Source organism: Macrobrachium rosenbergii, chromosome 16 (genome assembly GCF_040412425.1).
Source record: "Macrobrachium rosenbergii isolate ZJJX-2024 chromosome 16, ASM4041242v1, whole genome shotgun sequence".
NCBI classification, from domain to species: domain Eukaryota; kingdom Metazoa; phylum Arthropoda; class Malacostraca; order Decapoda; family Palaemonidae; genus Macrobrachium; species Macrobrachium rosenbergii.
Window position 1 is genome coordinate 9,070,597 of NC_089756.1, and position 25,700 is coordinate 9,096,296.

A 25,700-nucleotide genomic window follows, 5' to 3' on the forward strand; every position below is an offset into this window, starting at 1 on the left:
TCTTAGAAGGAAGGCAAATTCATGAGAAAATCATCTTAGAAGGAAAATAAATGCACGAGAAAATCATCTTAGAAGGAAAATAAATTCATGAGAAAATGGTCTTAGAAAGAAAACAGATTCATGAGAAAATCATCTTAGAAGGAAAATAAATTTATGAAAAATCGTCTTAGAAGGAAAACAAATTCATGAGAAAATCATCTTAGAAGGAAAATAAATTAATGAAAAAATCATCTTAGAAGGAAAACAAACCATGAGAAAATTATCTCAAATGGAAAACAAATCCATGAGAAAATCATCTTAGAAGGAAAATAAATTCATGAGAAAATCATCGTAGAAAGAAAACACATTCATGAGAAAATCTTATTAGAAGGAAAACAAATTCATGAGAAAATCTTCATAGAAGGAAAATAAATTCATGAGAAAATCATCTTAGAAGGAAAACAAACTCATGAGAAAATCATCTTAGAAGGAAGATAAATTCATAAGAAAATCATCTTAGAAGGAAAACAAATTCAAGAGAAAATCATCTTAGAAGGAAAACAAACCCATGAGAAAATCATCTTACAGGGAAAATAAATTCATGAGAATATTACCTTAGAAGGAAAACAAATACATGAGAAAATCACCTTAGAAGGAAAACAGTTTCATGAGAAAATCATCTTAGATGTAAAATAAATTCATGAGAAAATCATCTTAGAAGGAGAGCAAATTCATGAAAAAATCATCTTAGAAGGAAAACAAATTCATGAGAAAATCAACTTACAGGGAAAATACATTAATGAAAAAATCATCTTAGAAAGAAAATAAATTCATGAGGACATCATCTTAGAAGGATAATAAATTAATGAGAAAATTATCTTATAGAGAGAACAAGCTCATGAAAAAATGATCTCAAAAGGAAAGCAAATCCAAGAGAAAATCATCTTAGAAGGAGTACAAATTCATGAGAAAATCATCTTAGAAGGAAAACAAATTCATGAGAAAATCTTATTAGAAGGAAAATAAATTCATGAGAAAATCATCTTAGAAGGAAAATAAATTTATGAGAAAATCATCTTAGAAAGAAAACCAACTCATGAGAAAATCATATTAGAAGGAAAACAAATTCATGAGAAAATCATCTTAGAAGAAAAAAAATTCATGAGAAAATCTTATTAGAACGAAAACAAATTCATGAAAAACTCATATTACAAAAAAAACAAAATCATGAGAAAATCACCTTAGAATGAAAACAAATTCATGAGAAAATCATCTTCGAAGGAAGACAAATCCATGAGAAAATCGTCTTAAAAGGGAACCAAATTAATGAGAAAATCATTTTAGGAGGAAAATAAATTCATGAGAAAATCATCTTACAGGGAAAACAAATTCATGAGAAAATCATCTGAGAATGAAGACAAATTCATAAGAAAATCATCTTAGAAAGAAAACAAATTCATGAGAAAATCATCTTAAAAGGAAAGCAAATTCATGAGAAAATCATCTTAGAAAGAAAATAAATTCATGAGAAAATGGTCTTAGAAGGAAAAGAAATTCATGAGAAAATCATCTTAGAAGGAAAACAAATTCATGAGAAAATCCTCTTAGAAGGAAAACAAATTCATGAGAAAAGCATCTTAGAAAGAAAATAAATTCATGAAAAAATCATCTTAGAAGTAAAAAAAAACTCATGAGAAAATCATATTAGAAGGAAAACAAAGTCATGAGAAAATCATATTGGAAGGAAAACAAATTCGTGAGAAAATCATCTTAGAAGGAAAATAAATTCATGAGAAAATCATCTTAGAAGGAAAACAAATTTATGAGAAAATCACCTTAGAAGGAAAACAAGTTCATGAGAAAATCATCTTAGAAGGAAAACAAATTCATGAGAAAATCATCTTCGAAGGAAGACAAATCCATGATAAAATCATCTTAAAAGGAAAACAAATTAATGAGAAAATCATTTTAGAAGAAAAAAATAAATTCATGAGAAAATCATCTTAGAAGGAAAAAAATTCAAAAAAACATCTTAGAAAAAATAAATTCACGAGAATATCATCTTGGAAGGAAAACAAACTCATGAGAAAATCATCTTAGAAGGAAAAACAAATTCATCATCTTTAGAAAAGGGAAAACAATCTTAGAAAATCATCTTAGAAGGAAAACAAACTCATGAGAAAATCACCTTCGAAGGAAAACAAATTCATGAGAAAATCATCTTTAAAGGAAAATAAATTCATGAGAACAGCATCTTAGAAAGGAAAATAAATTCATGAGAAAATCACCTTAGAAGGAAAATAAATTCATAAGAAAAGCATCTTAGAAGGAAAACAAATTCATAAGAAAATCATCTTAGAGAGAAAACAAGTTCATGAGAAAATCATCTTAGAAAAAAACAAATTCAGAGAAAAACCATCTTAGAAGGAAAACTTTATCTTAGAGAAAATCATAAGGAAAAACAAATTCAAAAAATTCTTAGACCACTTAGAAGCAAATTCACGATCATCTTGGAAGGAAAACAAATTCGTGAGAAAACCATCTTAGAAGGAAAACAAATTCATGAGAAAATCATCTTGGAAGGAAAACAAATTAGAAAATATTTTAAGGAAAAAAATTCAAATTCATGAGCTAAAAACCATCTTAACCAAATTGGTTAAAATCATCTTAGCAACATGGGCCTTAGAAGGAAAACAAATTGTGAGAAAATCATCTTAGAAAACATTATAGAAAATCATCTTAGAAGGAAATGAATTTCTATCACCAAAACAAATTCCTCTAAAAATCATCTTCATTGAAAACAAAATGGCATCGAAGGAAAACAAATCACGAAAAATCATCTCGGAAGGAAAACAAATTCAGAGAAAATCATCTTAGAAGGAAAACAAACTCATGAAAAATCATGTTGAAGGAAAACAAATTCGAAAAATCTAGAACATGAGAAAATCATCTTGAAGGAAACAAATTCATGAGAAAATCATCTTAGAAGGAAAACAAATTCATGAGAAAATCATCTTGGAAGAAAACTCTCTTGAAGGAAAATAAATTCACGAGAAAATCATCTTAGAAGGAAAAACTATCATCTTAGGAAAACAAATTCATGAGAAAATCATCATAAAAGGAAATAAATTCATGAAAAAAGCATCTTAGAAGGAAAAAATTCAAATCCATGAAAATCATCTTAGAAGGGAAAAATCATCTTAAATTCAAGGAAGAAAATCATCTTAGAAAGGAAAACAAATTCATGAGAAAATCATCTTAGAATAAAAAAAAAAAACCATCTTAGAAGGAAAACAAATTCATGAGAAAATCATGAGAAAATCATCTTAGTAGGAAAACAAATTTATGAGAATATCATCTTCCAGGAAAAACAAATTCATGAGAAAATGGTCTTAGAAGGAAAACAAACTCATGGGAAAATCATCTTATAGAGAAAATAAATTCATGAGAAAATCATCTTTAAAGGAAAATAAATTCATGAGAAAATCATCTTAGAAGGAAAACAAATTCATCAGAAAATCATCTTCCAGGAAAAAGAAATTCATGAGAAAATCATCTTAGAAGGAAAACAAATTCATGCGAAAATCATCTTAGAAGGAAAACAAATTCATGAGAAAATCATCTTAGAAGGAAAACAAATTCATGAGAAAATCATCTTAGAAGGAAAACAAATTCATGAGAAAATCATCTTAGAAGGAAAACAAATTCATGAGAAAATCATCTTAGAAGGAAAACAAATTCATGAGAAAATCATCTTACAAATTCATGAGAAAATCATCTTAAAGGAAAACAAATTCATGAGAAAATCATCTTAGAAGGAAAACAAATATCTTAGAAGGAAAAATCATCTTCTATTAGGTAAAAAACAAATTCATGAGAAAATCATCTTAGAAGGAAAAAAATCAAATTTATGAGAAAAACATCATCTTCCAGAAAAAACAAATTCATGAGAAAATCATCTTAGAAGGAAAACAAACTCATGGGAAAATCATCTTAGAGGGAAAACAAACTCATGAGAAAATCATCTTAGAAGGAAAATACATTCATGACAAAATCATCTTAGAAGGAAAACAAACTCATGAGAACATCATCTTCGAAGGAAAACAAATTCATGAGAAAATCATCTTTAAAGGAAAACAAATTCATGAGAAAATCATCTTAGAAGAAAAACAAATTCATGAAAAATCATCTTAGAAGGAAAAGAAACAAATTCATGAGAAAAAACAAATTCATGAGAAAATCATCTTAGAAGAGAAAACAAACTCATGAGAAAATCATCTTAGAAGGAAAAACAAATTCATGAGAAAATCATCTTAGAAGGAAAACAAACTCATGAGAAAATCATCTTAGAAGGAAAACAAAAATCATTCAAGAAAATCATCTTTAAAGGAAAATAAATTCATGAAGAAAACAAACTCGTGAGAAAATCATCTTAGAAGGAAAATAAAAATCATCTTAGAAGGAAAACAAATTCATGAAAAATCATCTTAGAAGGAAAAATAAATTTATGAGAAAATTATCTTAGAAAAAGCATCTTAGAAGAAAACAAATTCATGAGAAAATCATCTTACAAGGAAAACAAATTCATGAGAAAATCATCTTAGAAGGAAAACAAATTCATGAGAAAATCATCTTAAAGGAAAACAAATTCATGAAAAAATCTTAGAAGGAAAAATCAAATTAGAAAATCATCTTTATGGAAGGAAAAAACAAATGCATGAGAAAATCATCTTAGAAGGAAAACAAATTCATGAGAAAATCATCTTAGAAGGAAAACAAATTCATGAGAAAACTCTTAGAAGGAAAACAAATTCATGAGAAAATCATATTAGAAACAACAAGAAAATCATCTTAGAAAAATCCATCTTAGGAAAACAAATTCATGGAAAAAATCATCTTAAAGAAAAACAAATTCATGAGAAAATCATCCTGAAAAATCATCTTAGAAAAAACAAATTTAAAATGAAAAATCATCTTAGAAGGAAAACAAATTCATGAGAAAAAAAAATTCATCATCTTAGAAGGAAAAAATTCAAAGAAATCATCTTAGAAGGAAAACAAATTCATGAGAAAATAATCTTAGAAGGAAAACAAATTCATGAGAAAATCATCTTAGAAGGAAAACAATCTTCAAATGAGAAAAATCATCTTAGAAGGAAAACAAATTCATGAGAAAATCATCTTAGAAGGAAAACAAATAAGAGAAAATCATCTTAGAAGAAAATCATCTTAGAAAATCATCTCGGAAAAACAAATTCATGAGAAAATCATCTTAGAAGGAAAACAAATTCATGAAAAAATCATCTTAGAAAATCAAATTCCATCCTAAAAGGAAAATAAATTTAAATTGAGAAAATCATCTTAGAAGGAAAACAAATTCATGAGAAAATCATCTTATAGAGAGAATAAATTCGTAAGAAAATCATCTTAGAAGGAAAATAAATTCATAAGAAAATCATCTTAGAAGACAAACAAATCCATGAGAAAATCATCTTAGAAGAAAAATAAATTCATGAGAAAATCACTTAAAAGGAAAATAAACTCATGAGAAAATCATCATAGAAGGAAAACAAATTCATGAGAAAATAATCTTAGAAGGAAAATAAATTCTTGAGAAAATCATCTTAGAAGGAAAATAAATTCGTGAGAAAATCATCTTAGGAGGAAAACAAACTTATCAGAAAATCACCTTAGAAGGAAAATAAATTCATGAGAAAATCATCTTAGAAGGAAACTAAATTCATGAGAAAATCATCTTTGAAATAAAATAAATTCATAAGAAAATCATCTTAGAAGACAAACAAATCCATGAGAAAATCATCTTAGAAGGAAAATAAGTTCATCTTGGAAGGAAAAAATAAATTAGAAGAAAAACCATCTTAAGACAAATTCGTGAGAAAACCATCTTAGAAGGAAAACAAATTCACGAGAAAATCATCTTGGAAGGAAAACAAATTCGTGAGAAAACCATCTTAGAAGGAAAACAAATTCATGAAAAAAAAAAACAGACCAACAGCGTCTATCAATCCTACCTGAACGTGAGTCATCAAGGTCTCCTCCGTCATCTAGGTCATCCAAGGTCAGGAAGTCAAGAATACCTTGCCCCGGCTGACCTCCTTCAACACCTGCTAGGACCAGCTCGATCAATTCGAGTACAGCATCTTCTACGACCCGGCTCCTGCTATTGAGTTCCTGTGGAGGGTCAAAGAGATTGTAAGAGATTATTCTTTTGGCCTATGCAGGATTTTGACTCTTGGTTCATTAGTCAAAAATTGGGCTCCTTTATTTCAGAGCTATAAAAAGAACATTAGTATCGTCGAAACTGTTAGCTAAATTCTCAAGTCTTACGAAGTAACTTGACTTTCATATATAAACCATACTCAGTAATCTCAGACATTTTTTTACCTTTTGGCTTCTACGTTACAACAGAATATTTATAAATTTATGTATGATGAAAATGAATCAGCTAATTCAATGTCTAAAATGTTCTGAAGCAGCTCAGCTTCCACAAAATTATAGAACTTCATATAATATGGAGATTTATGGCCTGAAACTTCTAAAAAAGTCACTTCTATTTTGGAATGATAAAAGGTCACTTCAAATATGAACTAATATACCGTAAATTAAAAGCGAGGTAAATAATTCAAGACATGGGCAAGAAAAGCAAAACCATTATAAAATGTAGGTACAGCAGAAGAACAATAAATCAAATATGTAAGGGCAGAGTATAAGAAAATAATCATCTGAATTTTGTAGCCACTTTCTTAACTCCTCACCTGGGCAGCCTGACAGCATGCCAGCCAGTTGTTGTGGACAAAGAGCTCCAAGGTCCATGGCGAAACATCTGGAAGCATGTAAAGGCGAACCCCTATCATGGCTGCTAAGACACCTTCCATTCTGTGATGGAATATGTCATTCACTCTGCCGAAAGAAAAAAAAACTGTTTTATTTATTTGTTTATATTAATTTTTTTTTCTAAATGAGGGAATGAAATCGTGAATAAAAATAAAAACTGAAAGGGCCCGATTTTGTTACAAATGCGTCTTGGATGAATATTTAAATGAAAAATTTGATGTCAGAATATACAGCATCTCTCTTTTTCACTTACTCAGTCCCTGCTTAAAGATTACCAGAACCTTGAAAGTAAATAACTTGACCAGATTTTTAACTAAAAAAAAACTTTAAACCTTTTATGGAAAGGTGACTGATAAAACGGAAAACACAAATGACTAAAAACATTTGTGGTCATATACTGAGAGAGAGAGAGAGAGAGAGAGAGAGAGAGAGAGAGAGAGAGAGAGAGAGAGAGAGAGAGAGTTGGAGGTGGGGCGAGGGGTGGTAAACATAGCCTAGAAAGAGAGAGAAGTCATGAGGTGGGAGGACAAACACGTCATCCTAAAAAACTGAATTAACCCATTACCTATCAATCAGCACCTCAAACGTCTTTATGGCAGTGAATCCGTGATCAAAGAAGCTGTGGGCTTGTATGGACGACCACGTTAGTGACGTCAGGAGAGGATCGAGGGCCTCCTTCAGTTTGTTGATGTGAGGAACCAGCAGAGGGGACAGGTTCTTAATGACTTTATTCAAAACTCTTTCGTGTTCGTTTAGCAGGTGCTGGAACGGAAGGATCCCAAAGTTATTGTAAAGGAAGATGTGCAAAAGTAAGTTTTTAAACTACTGCTACTACTACTACTACTAATACTACTACTACTACTACTACTGCTGCTGCTGCTGTTATTGCTGCTGCTAATAGTAATGAACACCACATTCTTTGGAAGCTTGAATTTCAAGTCAATTGCCCCTTTGTTGGGTTTGTGTCCCATGTGGATAAGGTTCATCATCTGAATAATAATATTATCCCTGTGGCTTGTTCCTTATGAATAGGATTCATCTTCTCAATAATAATAATAATAATAATAATAATAATAATAATAATAATAATAATAATAATAATAATAATAATAATAATGGTATCAGGGCCACAAACACATCAACTCCAGCAACCATAACATGAAAAACAAAACAACTGAAACTCCAAATATAATTGTACAATCATTATAGTTGACAACAACAGCACAAACATTTTTATAATTGTTGTTAACTTGTGTTAGTGCCAATACCAAAATAAATCTATATACATAGAGACAGACATTTATATTTTGACTTTTTCACAAAATAAAGACACAAACGAATGCATAAGAAATAACCAATCAGACGAAAGGCAAAGCAAAACTGTCATAGGAAGCAAATTCTTTTGGTGAATCCTCCTTGAGGATGTCGTGCAGCTGGAACTTCATAAGTTCAAGCGAAGATGCAATGCATTACTACCCCAATACAATTCTCCTTGTATTGTAATAATTTACGCATTTTTATTTATTTACTTATTTATTTATGTATTTGTTAATTTATTTTTTATTTTTGATAAGTGATCTCTTCTTTCTGTATTTCCCTTTACTTTCTGTTACTTCTTTCGAATAAACAAGATACTCTTTGGCAGCTTGAATTTAAAGTCTATGGCCCCTGTGAGCTTGTTCCATATGAATAGGCTTCATCTTCTGAATAATGATAATGATTCACATAACAGAGAAATAAATTTTTTTATCTTTTTGATAAATCCACATAAACACTCACTTGCTAGTAAACAAGCACAATATCATTCACTAATGAAACCACGCTGGACGACGCAGCTATTCCCAATTACCTTAACCATATCCCTCTTCTTCAGCAATAAAGGAGCCTTATTCAGAAGAAGCTGGGTCATGTAGGGCACTTCGAATCCCAGCTGCTGTATCTTTGTGGCCTCGTGCAATAAGGTCGAAATTCGGGTGTCCCAGTTCACGTACAGTTCCTCCGTGTCCGGACGCCTGACCACGAGAGTACATCTCAGAGACTTCTGGATGTCACTGATCTGTTCAAATGGGAGACGGAAGATTAAATGGTTCATAACTATGATGGCCACTGACTGAGCCTTAGGGATTCTCGTAATGTGTTTATTTGGACTTTATTGTTTATATATATATATATATATATATATATATATATATATATATATATATATATATATATATATATATATGTGTGTGTGTGTGTGTGTGTGTGTGTAAATATAATCGATAAATTGAACTTTTATTCAATTTTAGGTTACCTGACAAACACTACTGTTACAAATTGACAAAAGGTCATTCAAATAGTACAAAATAATCTTTTAAATTTCGTGGTACAACTGTGATAGCTTATCAATAGATATATCTATAGATTGCATATACCTGTGTTATGTATGAATAACTTACACACACACATATTACATATATATATATATACAGATATATATATATATATATATATATATATATATATATATATATATATATACACACACATATATGCATACCTACATCTATATATATATATATATATATATATATATATATATATATATATATATACACACACACATATATGCATACCTACATCTCTATATATATATATATATATATATATATATATATATATATATATATATATATATATATATATATATATATATATATATATATATTATATATATATATATATATATATTTAGTGAAAGAGAGAGAGAGAGAGAGAGAGAGAGAGAGAGAGAGAGAGAGAGAGAGAGAGAGAGAGAGAGAGGGTCGTTCATCCTTACGCTTTGTTTTCTCCATGCATCGTAATAAGCCAGTTCATACTGAACGAGAGTCTTCCCAATTCGGTTGTACTTCCTCACGGCTTCCTTCCCCTCTGGGATTTTCAGGAGAACAGGATGTTCTTTGAAGAACATCATTGGCTCTTCCAGATGTAGGAACAGGCTTCTGGCCCACTGGATTTTACCTGTAAATGAGAGAGAGAGAGAGAGAGAGAGAGAGAGAGAGAGAGAGAGAGAGAGAGAGAGAGAGAGAGAGAGAGAGAGAAATTCTAAATATATTCAATAATAAGAGGCATTTCAACTTAATAAAAAGTGGTGTCAAACGCTTGTGTTTAATGTTATAATAACTATGTTGTAATAACTGTTACTAGGCAAAGATAGATCACACTAAACAACCAAGGAAGAAAAGGCATATTTCTGATCTAGAATGCTCAGAAAGTAATTGAATTCTTAAGATTATTAAACAAAACAATTTATAAAAGTATATTCAGAGAGTAACTGACTTCTCAAGATAATCAAACAAAAAATTTATAGAATTATATTCGGAAAGTGACTGGCTTCTCATGATAATTAAAACAAAACAATTTATAAAATTCTGTTAAGTAAATAGGCTTTAATCTTCCATAAACATTATTCAGAAAAGTTAAGCAAAGTACGGTATCTTGATGCCACTTCGAAAGATATCTTTCTTCCTTGTTTAGACGACTGATAAAAATATTATATATATAATCTAGGCCAAAGACCAAGCGCTTGGACCTATGAGGTCCTTCCGCGCTGAAAGGGAAACTGAGAGCAAATAATATTAAAGGTGTAACAGGAGGAAAACATCGCAGTGGCACTATGAAACAATTGCAATTGTTAGGAAAGGGTAGACAGTAAGATGGAAGAAAGAAGATATGAATGGAAGTATAGTAAAAAGAACCTTCGGTAATAACTACAGTACATCGCATGAGGCGCACTGAAGGCACCACTGCCTTACGGCGTAGACGGCTGATTTACCTGCTACAGGGGGCAAACCGCGGAGCTGTGGCGGAGACTCACACTGCCTGTTGTAGATCTTTGAAACCTTTTCTAATTCCTGGTGATATCGGGCGAGGATCCTTTTGTACTTTCCGTCCACGTCCAACTGTGGTACAACTTCTGCAATCTTCTCAAACCTTTGGTTTGTTAAAGGTAAAAGATTACTTTCAAAATTACGGTTTTCAATTGAAACTAACTTTACTTCCTGAAATGAGTAGTAATTATTCGTCTTACTAAACTGATGTTACTATTAAAACACGTGCATGAAACACTACGAAAGTAAGTACGAATCACTGAAGCTTCAAAGCATTGTCTCAGAAAAGGTGACGTAATCACTGTTTCGGTTACTAGATTACAAGTGCCTTGATTATTCGAAATGAGTGGTTGTTTGTTTTATTAAATTGATGTTAATGTGAGAACACGTGCATGAAACATTACATAAGTAAATACGAATCACTGAAGCTTCGAAACACAGTCTCAGAAGTGTAACATATTCATTGTTGCGGCGTCTAGACTAAAATTGCCTTTACTACTCGACATATTAGTATGCAAACACGAGCATGAAACAAAGTAAATATGAGGCTTCGAAACAGACTCCCAGCGCCTTAGAAATGTAACGTAATCACAGTTTAATGATAACAGATCAGTATGGAACTTTGAACCTTTAAAAAAAACACACACACAAATTGGAGATCAAATATATTTAAGAAATCCACAGAGTTTCGGAGCGTCAAGCCCCCTCTTCAGTGTGGAGATACTATTATTATCTATTATTATTATTCAGAAGATAAACCCTATTCGTATGGAACAAGCCCACAGGGGCCACTGACTTGAAACTCTAGCTTCCAAAGAATATTATGGTGTTCATTAAAAGAAGTAACAGAAGGTAATGTGAAATAAAAGAGATCAGTTTTTAGAAAAACAGAGATTTACAAATTAATCAATAAATAAATAAAAATGTAAGTAAAATATTAAAATGCAAGTTTAACGGTATTAGGGTAGTAACAGTAATGCATTACATCTTCGCTTGAACTTCTGAAGTTCCAAGTGCACGACACCCTCTGGGAGGCGTCCCACTAGAACTCGAGCAGTTGGGTTGTGGTCTCTCCACACCGAAGAGGGAGCATGACGCTCCGAACCATATTCGGGTTTCTTGAATATATTTGTTCCCCAATTTGTGTGTGTGTGTTTTTTTTTTTTTTAAATAATCATCGTTTCTTCGCCCTTTTAAGCAGTCAGTTTTAAACTGGCGGATCTTCAGGGCTTGAACAGCCATCAACATCTCAATCTTTTATAAGAAATACACAAAATTAAAAAATCCACCTTACCTGGCAAGCATCTTGTAAGCCATGGGCGTCTCCCAAATCTCCTCGTGCTCCTTCTCTACCATCATGTGAATCCTCCGAAGCAGTTCTCGAACGCTGGCGGCGAACACCTGGAGGTCGTTGTCGAAGTGGGGGTCACGGTAGTCGAGGTAGTCGTAGGTCTTGTGCGAAATCTCGACGCACATCTCATGCCAAGACTTCAGGATGTCTCGTAGGCCTAATCAAGTGACATCAGTTAGGCAAAGGAGGAAGTCTGATAGAAATAAGGGAATCATTTTCACTTACCTAATCTACTCTACATGGGTTTGAGTTTAATGACGGGTTATTTGCAAGCTAATGGATTAATGTAGATTACTTCTTTAAATTTTAATTGATTACTAAAGAGAACCTTCACATCAAGCACTTTTGTTTCGTGTTAAGGATTAGATGGCAAATTATCATAAACTTGTTCCTAAGGTTTTTTTTTTAAGTCATCTGAGGCAGATTTTCATGCAAGAATTTATGATCCTCATGCAAGCGGTGAATAATGCCTACATATTACTAAGCACATCAGGCAAGCAAAAAAATTAAATAATGCTTTAAATAAATCATTGCATGTTTGCAATGAAGACGTTTCTCAACGGCAACCGGGGTTTTAAGGCGGATGAAAAGAATGATGTGGATGACAGGATTTCAAAAAGTTGAAAATAACACTGTTATTTATTTTCGAAAATTGCAGACTTTAACTCCAAGTGGTGATGCTGGCTTTAGAAATTGCAATACCACACGTAACGAGTTGTCACATTAACAACAGTGATAACGAGGATGATAGAATAAAACAGAATAGAATAGAATAGAATATGCAATTTAGGCCGAAGGCCAAGCGCTGGAACCTATGAGGTCATTCAGCGCTGAAAGGAAAATTGAGTAAAAGGTTTTACAGGTGTAACAGGAAGAAAACCTCGCAGTTGCGCTATGAAACAATTGTTAGAGGAGGGTGGAAAGTAAGATGGAGGAAAGATAAAATGAACGGAGGTACAGTAGTGAAAAGGAATGAAAGGGGTTGCAGCTAAGGGCCGAAGGGACGCTGCAAAGAACCTGAAGTAATGCCTAGAGTGCATCGCGCTCGAGGTGCACTGACGGCACTGCCCCCTTCCAGAGATATCGAGGATGACAGCAGCATAGCACATGGCTATCAATCGGTGACAACACTGGTGGTAACAAAGAAAGTGGAAAGGGGCAGTAACATTGTCACCATATTCATTAGCGGTCACTGTACTGACACCGGTAGAAAACGGCAAAATGATGAGTGATGACAACGGCGCTGGAAATAATGTTAATCATTTTGTGATACAATTAGTGACAATGATGATGATAATGATAATGTTGACACGACATATGAATATATTAATCATTATGAGATGCAATGAGTGGCAATGATGATGATACTGATACTGATGACGCGACATAAGAATAAACACGGTCTTTTGGTAGAATATTCGTGTCAATAATTAATCATATTCATTTAGGGACACTCACAAGAACTTCTCTCCAGGTTTGTTTTTTCTGTTGGAATGGAATGGAATACAAAATTCAGGCCAAAGTCCAAGCTCTATAGGACCTATGAGATCATTCAACGCTGCAAGGGAAACTGAGAGCAAAAAGGTTTGAGAGGTGTGACAGGAGTAAAAACTCGCAGTAGCACTATGAAACAACTGTTAGGAGAGAGTGGAAAGTAAGAAGGAAGAAAGAGAATGTGAATGGAGGTAGATTAACAGGAATGCAAGGGGTTACAGGTAGGGGCCGAAGGGTCTCTGCAAAGAATATTAAGTAATGCCTACAGTGCACCGCGTGAGGTGCACTGATAAAACTACCCCATTGTGGGGACGTGGAGACAGATGTGGTTCCCCGCTTTCAAGGTGCAAGGATTGAATCGAACCTGATTTTAAAAATGTCTAAAATTACACTTTTTGATGTGGTCATGAAACTTTACGTCAGCCGTATACTTGACGATTTATACTCTTGTAAACCTGAAACATAATACAATTACCCTACGCTGCATGATAATTTGATAAATGCATATATATATATATATATATATATATATATATATATATATATATATATATATATATATAAATATATATATATATATATATATATATATATATATACTGTATATATATATATATATATACTGTATATACAATTAACCTACGCAGTGTTGATTTAATAAGTATATATATTTATATATAAATATACTCACACACATATATGCATTGTGTACGCGCATGTATACATGCCACACCGGAAAATACTTACACATGTATTTCTATATATATACATATATATATATATTTATATATATATACAGTATATATATATATATATATATATATATATATATATATATATATATATATATATATATATATATATATATATATATATATATATATATATATATATATATATATATATATATATATATATATATATATGCCTAAATTCAAGGGAAAGCATTAACTTTGTCCCAGAAAATTATATAAAATACAGAAGAGTTAAGAATTCAGTGACATAAGAACCTACAAATAAAACATACAGTATATAAGTCACCAGTGAATTGTAATACCTTTGTTCAAATTCTCAAGTTTCTCACTGTGAAAAGTAAGAAAACTTCGGACAAAAGTTAATAATACCCTTATTACCACTTTTAGTGAATATATATGTATATTATATATATATATATATATATATATATATATATATATTTATATATATATATATATATACAGTATGTGTATATATATATATATATATGTGTGTGTATGTATATACATATAATCTAAACTTCTATGTCATATAACCTAAGTGATAAACACTAAGACGAAAGACTGACAGAGCAGAAGGAAGAGGTAAAAACAGATTTGCTAAGGATAAGGTCCCTTTATTAGGAGGGGGACCTGGGTGGAAGATTCAAAATAGCGCCGGGTCAAAGGTCAAGCATATTCGGTACCAGTGGCTAAATCCTTCGTGTCACCTTTGTTGATCTTAAAACATTTAAGATGAAGAATATTATACAATGGTACAAACTGATAATATTATATTTCAGTTGTAGTGTTTTCCTTTTACTTTTTATCTACAGTTTTCTAAAAATCTATTCGACATTTGTTTTATAAAATAAAAATTTAATTAAGAATTTTATTCATGGATGTAGGCAAGGAAGCTGGGGAAAAAAGGTTATGAAAAAAGCTTTTAAAAAGATAACTGTAAAATTAAATAGGACTGGTTACAACCTGGCTTATTCTTATTGCTCCTCATTTGACCAATGACATCTGAAAATTTAGAGAATGTTTATGAGTAACATTCAATGTGGGTAACATTCATGTGGGAACATTAATTCTCAGTGATCTGTTGCTCTTGAAACGTGTGTCGTTGTTCAACAATGTACCAAGAAATACTTTATGAAGACTTTAGTATATTTCTTTTAGGAATTACATTCTTTTTTGGGCTGTTAAATGTATTCAGAAAAATATTAACAGAGTTTTTACAAGCAGTTTAGTGTTGGTTTCTGAGTAACAAGGATTTGGAGGAAGGGATAAAGGTAGGTCGGTAACATGTAAATGAGGATGTTGTGAAAATGCAATGATTACTGTTTGGTAATGTTGTTAACTGACTTGAATACTCGAACCACTTTTCTGATGTTTGTTTATGGGAGAAGCAGACTCTTTGAAATCCAAAATAATTCTCAGATTTTGAGAATAAAATGAGACCTTTCTTCCAGGTTACGAAAAGTTTGTGAAATATATTTTAAGGGTAAGTTTCCTTTTGTTATTCTTGTATATAATATCTGCGTTCATGATCAGGGTAATCCTAGCGAGCTTTCCTAAACAAAATGTCTCCAGCCCGAAAATGTCACCTATTGTAACCCAGATCATAACATACAAAAACTATTATATAATGGTCAAAGTACTTTGTTGGTAAGATATAAGCTCTTAAAATCGAAATTATAACAGACAAAAATTGCTAGGTAACGCTCAAGGTGTCTTGTGGAAAAAATGCCAAAGTCTAAACAAGAAATTTTCCTGCCTAATGTTAAAAACATGGATGGCAAAACAGTCGCATCGTCCCGGAAACATTTAAAATTGGTGAAAGAGAAAAAAATCTCGCGCGTTTTGTTGCATTCCTATTTTGCTCCCAAACACCGCCTTGCTTGAAATGGGTGTGTGTGCTTGCACCTGGTGGGAAAATGATTCAGAGATGCAGCCACGTCTAAGCATTGCCTGTTATCTGCGAGTGAAGTTTTGGAGACCAAACAATGACTGCAGTCTCTCTAATGTGAGCTCGGGTTCGGATAATCCTATAATGATCTTTTTTATATACAGGACTTTTAACTATGGATAATTCCCTTAGATGGTGTGATTACTTTCAGCCCAATATGTTCCTCAGTATGATCGAGGTTCTCTTCTCGACAAGACATACCACATTTCCAGATGTTACGCTAACAAACTTAGAAGAGGGTAACTGGATATAATTTCACAGCAACAATCTTAGAATTCGGCAATATGCAAAAAAAGAAGCAACACAGAAGATCCGTTAGCCCTTCCGCGGATCGCTGAAAAGACATTAATCAGTTGCTCTAGTGATTCAAAAAATCCTGGCTATGAAAAAATAGAAGACAATACTACTTACAAAATCTGATGGGAGGTGATACAGCATGTGTGATAAAAGAGGAAGTTTTGTACTGAGCGTAAAACAGTTACAAGAGCTGTGGACGAGAAGTTTTCCCCCATCGGGAACAGCACTACGAAAATAGTAATTAAAAAAAAATCATGCCAAGGTTTCCCCTGGGGTTACATGCATTCTACATGATGTTAAGTGATGTTAGGTGATGTTGAAACGTTTGCGAAGTGTTTTCAGGATATGCAGCTAGATATAGAAATTGGTGAAACGTGTGATGTGTTTAGAACATAATCACTGGTTTTAAAAAATCAGTGAGACATATGTGATTTGCGTTCAGAATATGTTTGCAAACACGGCTGAGGATATGTGGTTCATGTTTAAAATGATAATTTGGAGACTAAAATTAGTGAGAGAATGATACTGGTTAAGAAGAGAAATTTGGCGAATACCAAATTCATGAAAGAAATGTAAAATAGAAAAGATATTTGGATTTGTGGAAAGTAGAAAAAAATAGGAAGAAATGGTATGAAAATAGGAATTTGGATGTGGGTCAATGCAAAAATGAAATAAGGAATTCGGCTGTGTGGTGAAGAAAACATCCATACAAGTGAGAGAACATCCACTGATGTGAGAGAAATGTGAAGTGTTGAGAAAGGAAATTTGAATTTGTGAAGTGAACTAAATTTGGTGAGAGAAAAGTAATGGGTACTGAGAACAGTAGCTTGGAAACAGTGAAAATGAAAAAAAGATGATGGTATAGATATATACAGAACTAAACTGAAACTGACGTTTTGTTAAGACTGCAGACGAATACAAACAGGTGCCGTGTCTGTGTCGTTAAAGACTGAGACGATCATTTTATGTGGCATTCGGTGGGAAAGGTTAAGAAAATGTTAGTATGTACTTCAAATAAACTTTTAAAAGGAAAATTAAGTGAATCTGTGATGGCAAGGAAAATAGATTACCATGAAAGTGCATTTGTGAGATGTACTTCAGAGAGAGAGAGAGAGAGAGAGAGAGAGAGAGAGAGAGAGAGAGAGAGAGAGAGAGATCATTTAAGCGACTTAATTACTTGATGACAGTGATAGCGGTAGAAGTTATTTTTTATTTGTGGAGAGAGAGAGAGAGAGAGAGTATAATTTAAACGACTGAATTTCATGATGACATTGGTAGTGGCAGAAGTTATTTTTCATGTAGAGAGAGAGAGAGAGAGAGAGAGAGAGAGAATATAATTAAAGAGATTGAATTTTATGCTGTGACACTGGGATAAGTTACTTTTCATTTAGAGAGAGAGAGAGAGAGAGAGAGAGAGAGAGAGAGAGAGAGAGAGAGAGAGAGAATATGATTAAAGAGATTGAATTTTATGTTGATGTGATACTGGGATAAGTGTCTTTTCATTTAGAGAGAGAGAGAGAGAGAGAGAGAGAGAGAGAGAGAGAGAGAGAGAGAGAGAATATAATTAAAGAGATTGAATTTTATGCTGATGTGACACTGGGATAAGTTACTTTTCATTTATAGAGAGAGGGAGAGACAGAGAGAGAAAGAGAATAACATTTAAGAGACTGAACTGCATAATGACAGTGGTAGTGGTAGAAGCTATTTTTCATTTAGAGAGAGAGAGAGAGAGAGAGAGAGAGAGAGAGAGAGAGAGAGAGAGAGAGAGAGAGAGAGAGAGAGAGCACATTTATTCCCTTGTTTCCTTTGTGCCTATGAATCCTCCGCTTACCCGTTTCCATCGGCAGCAAGCCTTTGTCGAGTTGATGGAGGACAATTGTGAGCGGATGCCATCCGGCCGCAGAGGGCATTGAAGCCAGTGACAAAAAGAAGAAAAAAAAAAGGAAAATGGATTTCATGTTTAGCAGTCATTAGCAAGCAATTATTTTTGGGCACATTTTTAACAAATACTATAGTTAAAACATTATTATTATTAATGTAGGTATTTGGTCATACTTTTTTTTATCGAAAATACGTAAGTTAATAGTTAAATTGTACATGATGAAGGTTTTACGTCAACTACCTTTACACAAACGTCAGTTAAAATGTCAAATGAATTATGACGATTATCATGAGTTTTGATTTCGTTAGTTATTTGAACCGAATACCTACAGAAAGAGAATCTGAAACGCATTACATACAAATAATACAGTTCATTTCAAATTCTCTGTCACTTCATCAACTGCGTATAATTATCTAAACAATTAATTATTTTATTTCATCTAGTTACGTTAGAAACGTGAACGAAACAGAGAAATTATCTTAATAACATTAAAATTGTCAAACTCTTTCCTTCTAATCTATTCAGTTAACCCAACATTCAGTACCTTTTTGGTGATTAGTTTTTGAAGCAGTCTTCATCTTTGCATACATGCGAAGTTAAATGAATGTCATGCAAAAAATACCTTTTTATGGTTAAACTGTCGAATTAACAAAATTTTTTGTTGTAAGCCAGTGAGATCAATTTTAGCCATTTCTCAGATTAATTCACAACTACCTTGTTGATTTATTCATTCACAAGTGTCGAGACCAAGTGATCTGAGTGTTTCTTAGTCATGAACTTATTCAAATTCTTCGCTTAGACGTAAGCCAAGATTTTTTCGGCAAATGAACTGGCACAAGACACTGCCAAAATTTGAATTTAAAATCATTAAACTTGTCGATTCATAAACGTAACGTTATACGAATCTCCCGCAATTTAATGTACAATGATGAAACTCCTCGATTCGTACACAATATACGAATCGAAGTCTCACTCTCGCTATAAAATGAATAAATCAACAAAGAGGGGAAATTTATTCAAATTTATTCAACGAATTTAACCAAGCAACTAATTTTCCAGCTGTTTAAATATTGCAGCCTTTAGACTGTGACGACATGCAGGTAGGAAAATATCTTTAAATATTCTAACAGCTTTTAACAGCAACAGCTTCCAAATTATAGACAAATTATTTTCATCTTATTACAATGTACTGGAATAATTACCTGCATAATTCATGTGTAAGCATACTTATGAATATGAGTTTATACTTCAAATATACATATATATATGCATATATATATATATATATATATATATATATATATATATATATATATATATATATATATATATATATATATATATATATATATATATATATATATATATAATTCATATAGATATATACGTAAATACTGTATATAGACATTCACACAAACTAGGCTATCATCTTTTGTGCTAGTTATGGGAACAGTCTAATATATGCTATTTAAGATGCCATCAATAGAAATACAGTATAGTGCATTGACATTTTAAATTCTTTCTTGGAGTTCCAAACAATGTCTGTACTAATTGTTATTGTGTGTATGTATACATACACACACACACACACACACACACACACACATACACACATATATATATATATATATATATATATATATATATATATATATATATATATATATATATATATATATATATATATACATTTATATATATACGTATATATATACAGTATATAAATATATATATATATGCATGTATGTATACCATGAGAATTAATACAGAAATTATCAAATTTGTGAAAAGGGTATCACTTCATAAAGCCATTAATGATTCTGAATAAATTCCATTGTCAAAATGGAATTTTCTCACTTCTACAGCTACCTGCAAATGACAGAAGCTGACTTCTGTAAGGGTACATTTGGCATTTATATATACAGTATATATATATATATATATATATATATATATATATATATATATATATATATATATATATATATATATATATATATATATATATATATTGTTATAACTATATATATATATGTATATATATGTATAAATATATATATATATATATATATATATATATATATATATATACATATATATTGTTATAACTACTCTGGCTGCTGCCTTGAGTACCAATTTAATATTCCTCTTGACGAGACACGTTTTGTGTCTATCCTCTCAGCCAGTCTGAGACAAAAGAAGATGCATCAAAAGTAACAATTAACCACAAGGGACAGAGGGACCCGAGAGTGAGGACGGCAATCTCCTAATAACCTGTAGCTCGAAGTCTGAATCTATGCTTTTAGTGCAAGGCACTAGAATTTATTAAACCAGGTAAGAGTTTTGTCAGAATCCATCGGCCTCCATCCCTCAGCCCTTTGTCTCCACCTTGAATGCCTTATACTATCATGCTCCAACACTCCCTTGAGCTACTAATTTCCTTGCGACCTCCCCCCTTGGCACTGGCTAGTCTCTTGAGTAACATAAGTAATGAGTTGAAAGAAATTTGTGATTCATTATTGTGTGACGACCCAAACTGCCATCTTGAAGGGCATTGGGCCTATCTAACTTTATCCAAGAATATCCGTCTCATCCCTAGTCTATCAGTCATTTAGGGGCTCTTAAAGCCTTTATCACACTGTGCATGACATTACCGCACCTAATTCCTGCAATCCTTCATTTGCAGGAGTATGTTTTGGGCAGCTGTTCTCCATCACGCTGTTCCAACATTGTGCAAGTGAATCAAGCCCTCAAGAGAAGGGTCTAGGAACCACTGCTACACCTATAACTGTAAATTTTGTCCCTTTTGATTGGTGTAGTGTAAATATACTAAGTTAATTTTCCCTGAGTCTATGTTATGCCTTAGTTGAGTACTTAGTTTCACCCTCTAACTTCATTTTGCTTATGACTATTGGAGCTCACAAGGACCTTTAATTGCTGATTATATGCAGATTAATGGTAGGACACAATTTGAAAATATCTCTTAATGATTGGGATTATATCTAGGCGACTGAGCCACAATGCCCTCTTAACTAATTCTTGGGCCCTTTTTTTGGATATGCTTGATTTCTGCTAGATCCAAAGGGAAGAAATTGAAGAGCCTTTAATTGCTGATTATATGCTAGATTAATGGTAGGACATTGTGGCTACAAACATATGGTCGACCAGTAGATTCTGCATGAGAACCCACCCACTGGGTCCCTGGGCCCTACCCGGAAGTACAGACAACACAACATGAAACATCTGAGCATCGGATTAGGGGCCGCAATAAGACATCGAATTCTATTACGCGAACTGGAAGTCAGAGAATCGAAGACTATGACTTGGTTTAAGTAGGATTCGATACTAAATCCGAGAATAAATATGACGATGCTTATTCACAGCCATGTTGAGCAATTCTGGAGAGATGTGAATGCCTCCACCCTGAAGGTTTCAAGCAGTCATTACCTACTTCGTTTTCTTTCTACCCGATTTTTTAAAAGTCTGGCTTCATTATACGTTAATAATTAAACAACTTTTGCATGATTGTGATTAAATGTGTTGATGAAGATCTTTATTTGGTGGAAAACAACTCTCCCCCCCCACACTCACCAACCCTGCTGGCGATTCATTTTGAATATAATGACAAGTGTTACAGTACACCACCTCATATGTTGCAACAGGTTACGTAAGCGGAAAAAAAGTGGTTATACGAACATACAGTCAACCCATATCATCAAATAGAGTAAAGACTGGAATGAAAGAACTGAAGGTATCTGCCGATACGAAATGCAATTACATAAAAACCAAATAAACACCTTCGCTAACTGACTAGTCGCTATGTAACAGCCGAAGGTGAACTTTGTTGGCAGGTGGACTTCTAACAGGTTAACTGAAGTCAGATTTTTCTCTATAATATACATATGGTGAAATAAAACAAATATGAAATGCATACGAGGCCATTTATTGACCAGAAACCATGTTTAAAATTTTGACAAGCAGAAAGAGTCCTTTGGGGTTTCCAAGAGATCTGGCAGAGAGAGAGAGAGAGAGAGAGAGAGAGAGAGAGAGAGAGAGAGAGAGAGAGAGAGAATCTAATGACCTATAATTAATTCACAGTAGCCGTGCATCTGATATCTAACCCCATCTCCTATGATGCCCCTGATTGGCCATTGATCAGCCGGTCACAGGGCTGGATTTTGGCGGAAATTCGTCTGAGAAACAAACGGATGATGACGTCACATATCGAAGATGACGGAAATGGCGGAATTTTTTCCACCATGTATTTTCACAATCTTCACATGGCAAGATAGGAAAATAGCACTTGTAGAATGGCATTTTTATACCAAAATTTTGTTTTTGAGTTTTTTAACCGTTTCTACATTTATGAATGGTCTACTGATAATGAATGACATTTGGAATTGGGCCATCACTCTCTGACTGCCTGGAGAGAGAGAGTGGCGGAAAACTAGTCTTGACGAGGCAGAAACTCTGTTGTCTGTGGCCGATTTCCCAAATATACTAACCTTTAATGGGCCTTTATGAGACATCATTAATAATGGAATAAATTTACATGATGTCTCAAATTTAAACAGGTACTTTGCGAACAAGAAGATATTGAGTTTCAAATCGTGCAGTGCTTGTGTGAATTCTAGTGAAATATCTGTTCAACTTCTTGGTTCAATTCGGTTCTGAGAAAAGTCACTCGTTAGCGTTTGACAACGAAATCATATCGAGCATTTTTGCTTTTTCTACGAACACAATATTAGTAATGGAATTTAGCTTGGATGAAATGTGTACCTTATCTTTTGAATACATTCAGTCTCTATCCTAAAGGAATATAAACGGTCTACGATGGGATGAGAGATTCGAACAAGGCCATTAATTAGAGCTGATGTTTTCTAGTGGTTGCTGTATCCATGATGAAAAACTGCAGAGAAGTAGGAAGGCAAGAGTGAGAATAAGCAGTAAGATTTCCTGAAAGGGTCCTTTGAAAATAAACGTGAGTAAATTGAGGAGGTTATGGTGTACATTAATTAATATGTCCTTGTTCGACTCTCATGATTCTCATGCCGTCGTAGTCAGACTGTAGCTGCACTATAGCAAAGTCCACCGTGCTTTGAAGCTAAGCCCCGCCCACTGATTACGTCACGACCATTCCTTGAAGCTGATTGGTTGGCAATGGTTTCGAAAAGTTGGTTAATCTGTGGTTCTTTTCATCTTCATTTATTTTGCAATGGTTGTTTTACCAAACTAAAATAAGTTCTGCTGATTATCAAAAAGAAACGTTATGTTATCCCCTGAAACAAAATCATAATACACATCTCCCTAAAAATGGTAAAAAAGCAGGAAAATATGAATGGAGTCAGGAGTGTTCCATGATGCTGCAAAGTTGTTTCGTGCTATTGTTTAAATTGCATTGTTATTTTCCGTACATAAAATAAAAGTTTATGACAATAATATTTTCAATAATATTTCAATTTTCCTTGTATAAATTAAAAATTTTTTGAACAAAAAAGTTGAAAATTTTACTCTTACTTGGCTACAGAAACGTAGCTTCAAGGGCCTATTCTGCTTTAACGGATCATAGACCTACTGTATACTAGACTATATACCACTAGACTATGCAGGATGCTATGTTTGCAACATAGTAACTTTTTACTTTGCAAACTCGTGTTGCATAACTTGAATAATTGCTTTACATGCCTCTGAGCTTATGTGCCCCAAAAAACGACTACTGGCGCCGAAGCGAAGTGAGGCCAGCAACCTCTCGTACATTCATGTTGGTTGTCTCGTACAAGTGTGCTTTTTATTTCTAGAAGAGGGGAGACCATATATAATAATTCCATGTCGGTCTGCTCGTCCATTCTCCGGTAATTAAGCCAGTCACCAGGGTAAAGTTTCAATTCATTAAATAAATGACCTTGATCACATACACAATTGTTCTGTGCATTAGCAGAATTACTAAAAGGATCTCATTCAAAATGGATGGTATCTAATGGAGTATTTATTCAGAAAAAGTTACAAGCTTTCTTGGACAAACAGTCCACATTATCAAGTACGGGTGAATGAGATCCTTTTAGTAATTTATATATATATATATATATATATATATATATATATATATATATATATATATATATATATATATATATGTATATATATATACATACATACACACACACATATATATATATATATATATATATATATATATATATATATATATATATATATATATATATATATTTATTGCATCCTTCCCCTGTAATTTTCAAACTAATTTGTCATAAGCTTTATTTCGCTTTCCTACTACGTTCAATAAACTCCTCCAAGAACTCATCTGCCGATGTAGCTGCCATGTTTATCTTTCAGCATCTAGTTGAAACTGAAGTAAATCTTGAGATCACGCCATAGATGTGGAGGCTTCTGGCCACATGAATTAAAACGGAAGCCACGAACCTGGCAGCGGCAGGTTGCTTAAGGCCACCTTTACTAGAGGTTACTTGGTGAAACCCTCCCTATGGGTTTAGGCCCCTAATACTAACTAAAGACGTTCCTTTTTTTAGAAATACCCAGCCTACCCCTGCATATACAAAGACGCCATCTTGTCTTTGTTCATATATTTTTCTACAATAAAAATGCATAGAGGGCGAACAGCAGAATATTTATAAAATATATATATATATATATATATATATATATATATATATATATATATATATATATATATATATATATATATATATATATATATATATATATAAAATATATATATATATATATACTGTATATATATATATATATATATATATATTAATATATATATAATATATATATATATATATTATAGAAAAAAATCTGACTTCAATTAACCTGTTAGAAGTCCACCTGCCAACGAAGTTCACCTTCTGCTGTTACGTAGCGACTTGACTTGCCATGTAGCGAAGGTGTTTATTTAGTTTTAATGTAATTGCATTTCGTATCGGCAGATACCTTCATTTCTTTCGTTCCAGTCTTTACTCTATTTGATGATATGGGTTGACTGTATGTTCGTATAACCACTTTTTTTCCGCTTACGTAACCTGTTGCAACATATGAGGTGGTGTACTGTAACACTTGTCATTATATTCAAAGCGAATCGCCAACAGTCTTGGGGAGTGTGGGGGGAGTTGTTTCCCTCCAAATTCGGATCTTCATCAACACATTTAATCACAATCATGCAAAAAGTGTTTGATTATTAACATATTATGAAGCCAGACTTTTAAAAAAATAGGATAGAAAGAAA

At 32.6% G+C, this 25,700-nt stretch overlaps 1 protein-coding gene across 1 annotated transcript in view; it reads right to left on the reverse strand.

Annotated features, from left to right (window-relative positions):
• The window catches only part of LOC136846878 (dynein axonemal heavy chain 5-like), a gene marked incomplete at its 5' end in the record, with an annotated part of 135,482 nt that overhangs the window by 87,768 nt on the left and 22,014 nt on the right, over positions 1-25,700 (reverse strand). Inside the window, 8 exon segments of the mRNA XM_067118129.1 lie at positions 6,012-6,171; positions 6,756-6,900; positions 7,400-7,596; positions 8,684-8,890; positions 9,653-9,834; positions 10,649-10,806; positions 11,998-12,211; positions 18,383-18,403. Coding sequence (XP_066974230.1) covers positions 6,012-6,171; positions 6,756-6,900; positions 7,400-7,596; positions 8,684-8,890; positions 9,653-9,834; positions 10,649-10,806; positions 11,998-12,211; positions 18,383-18,403 — 1,284 coding nt within the window.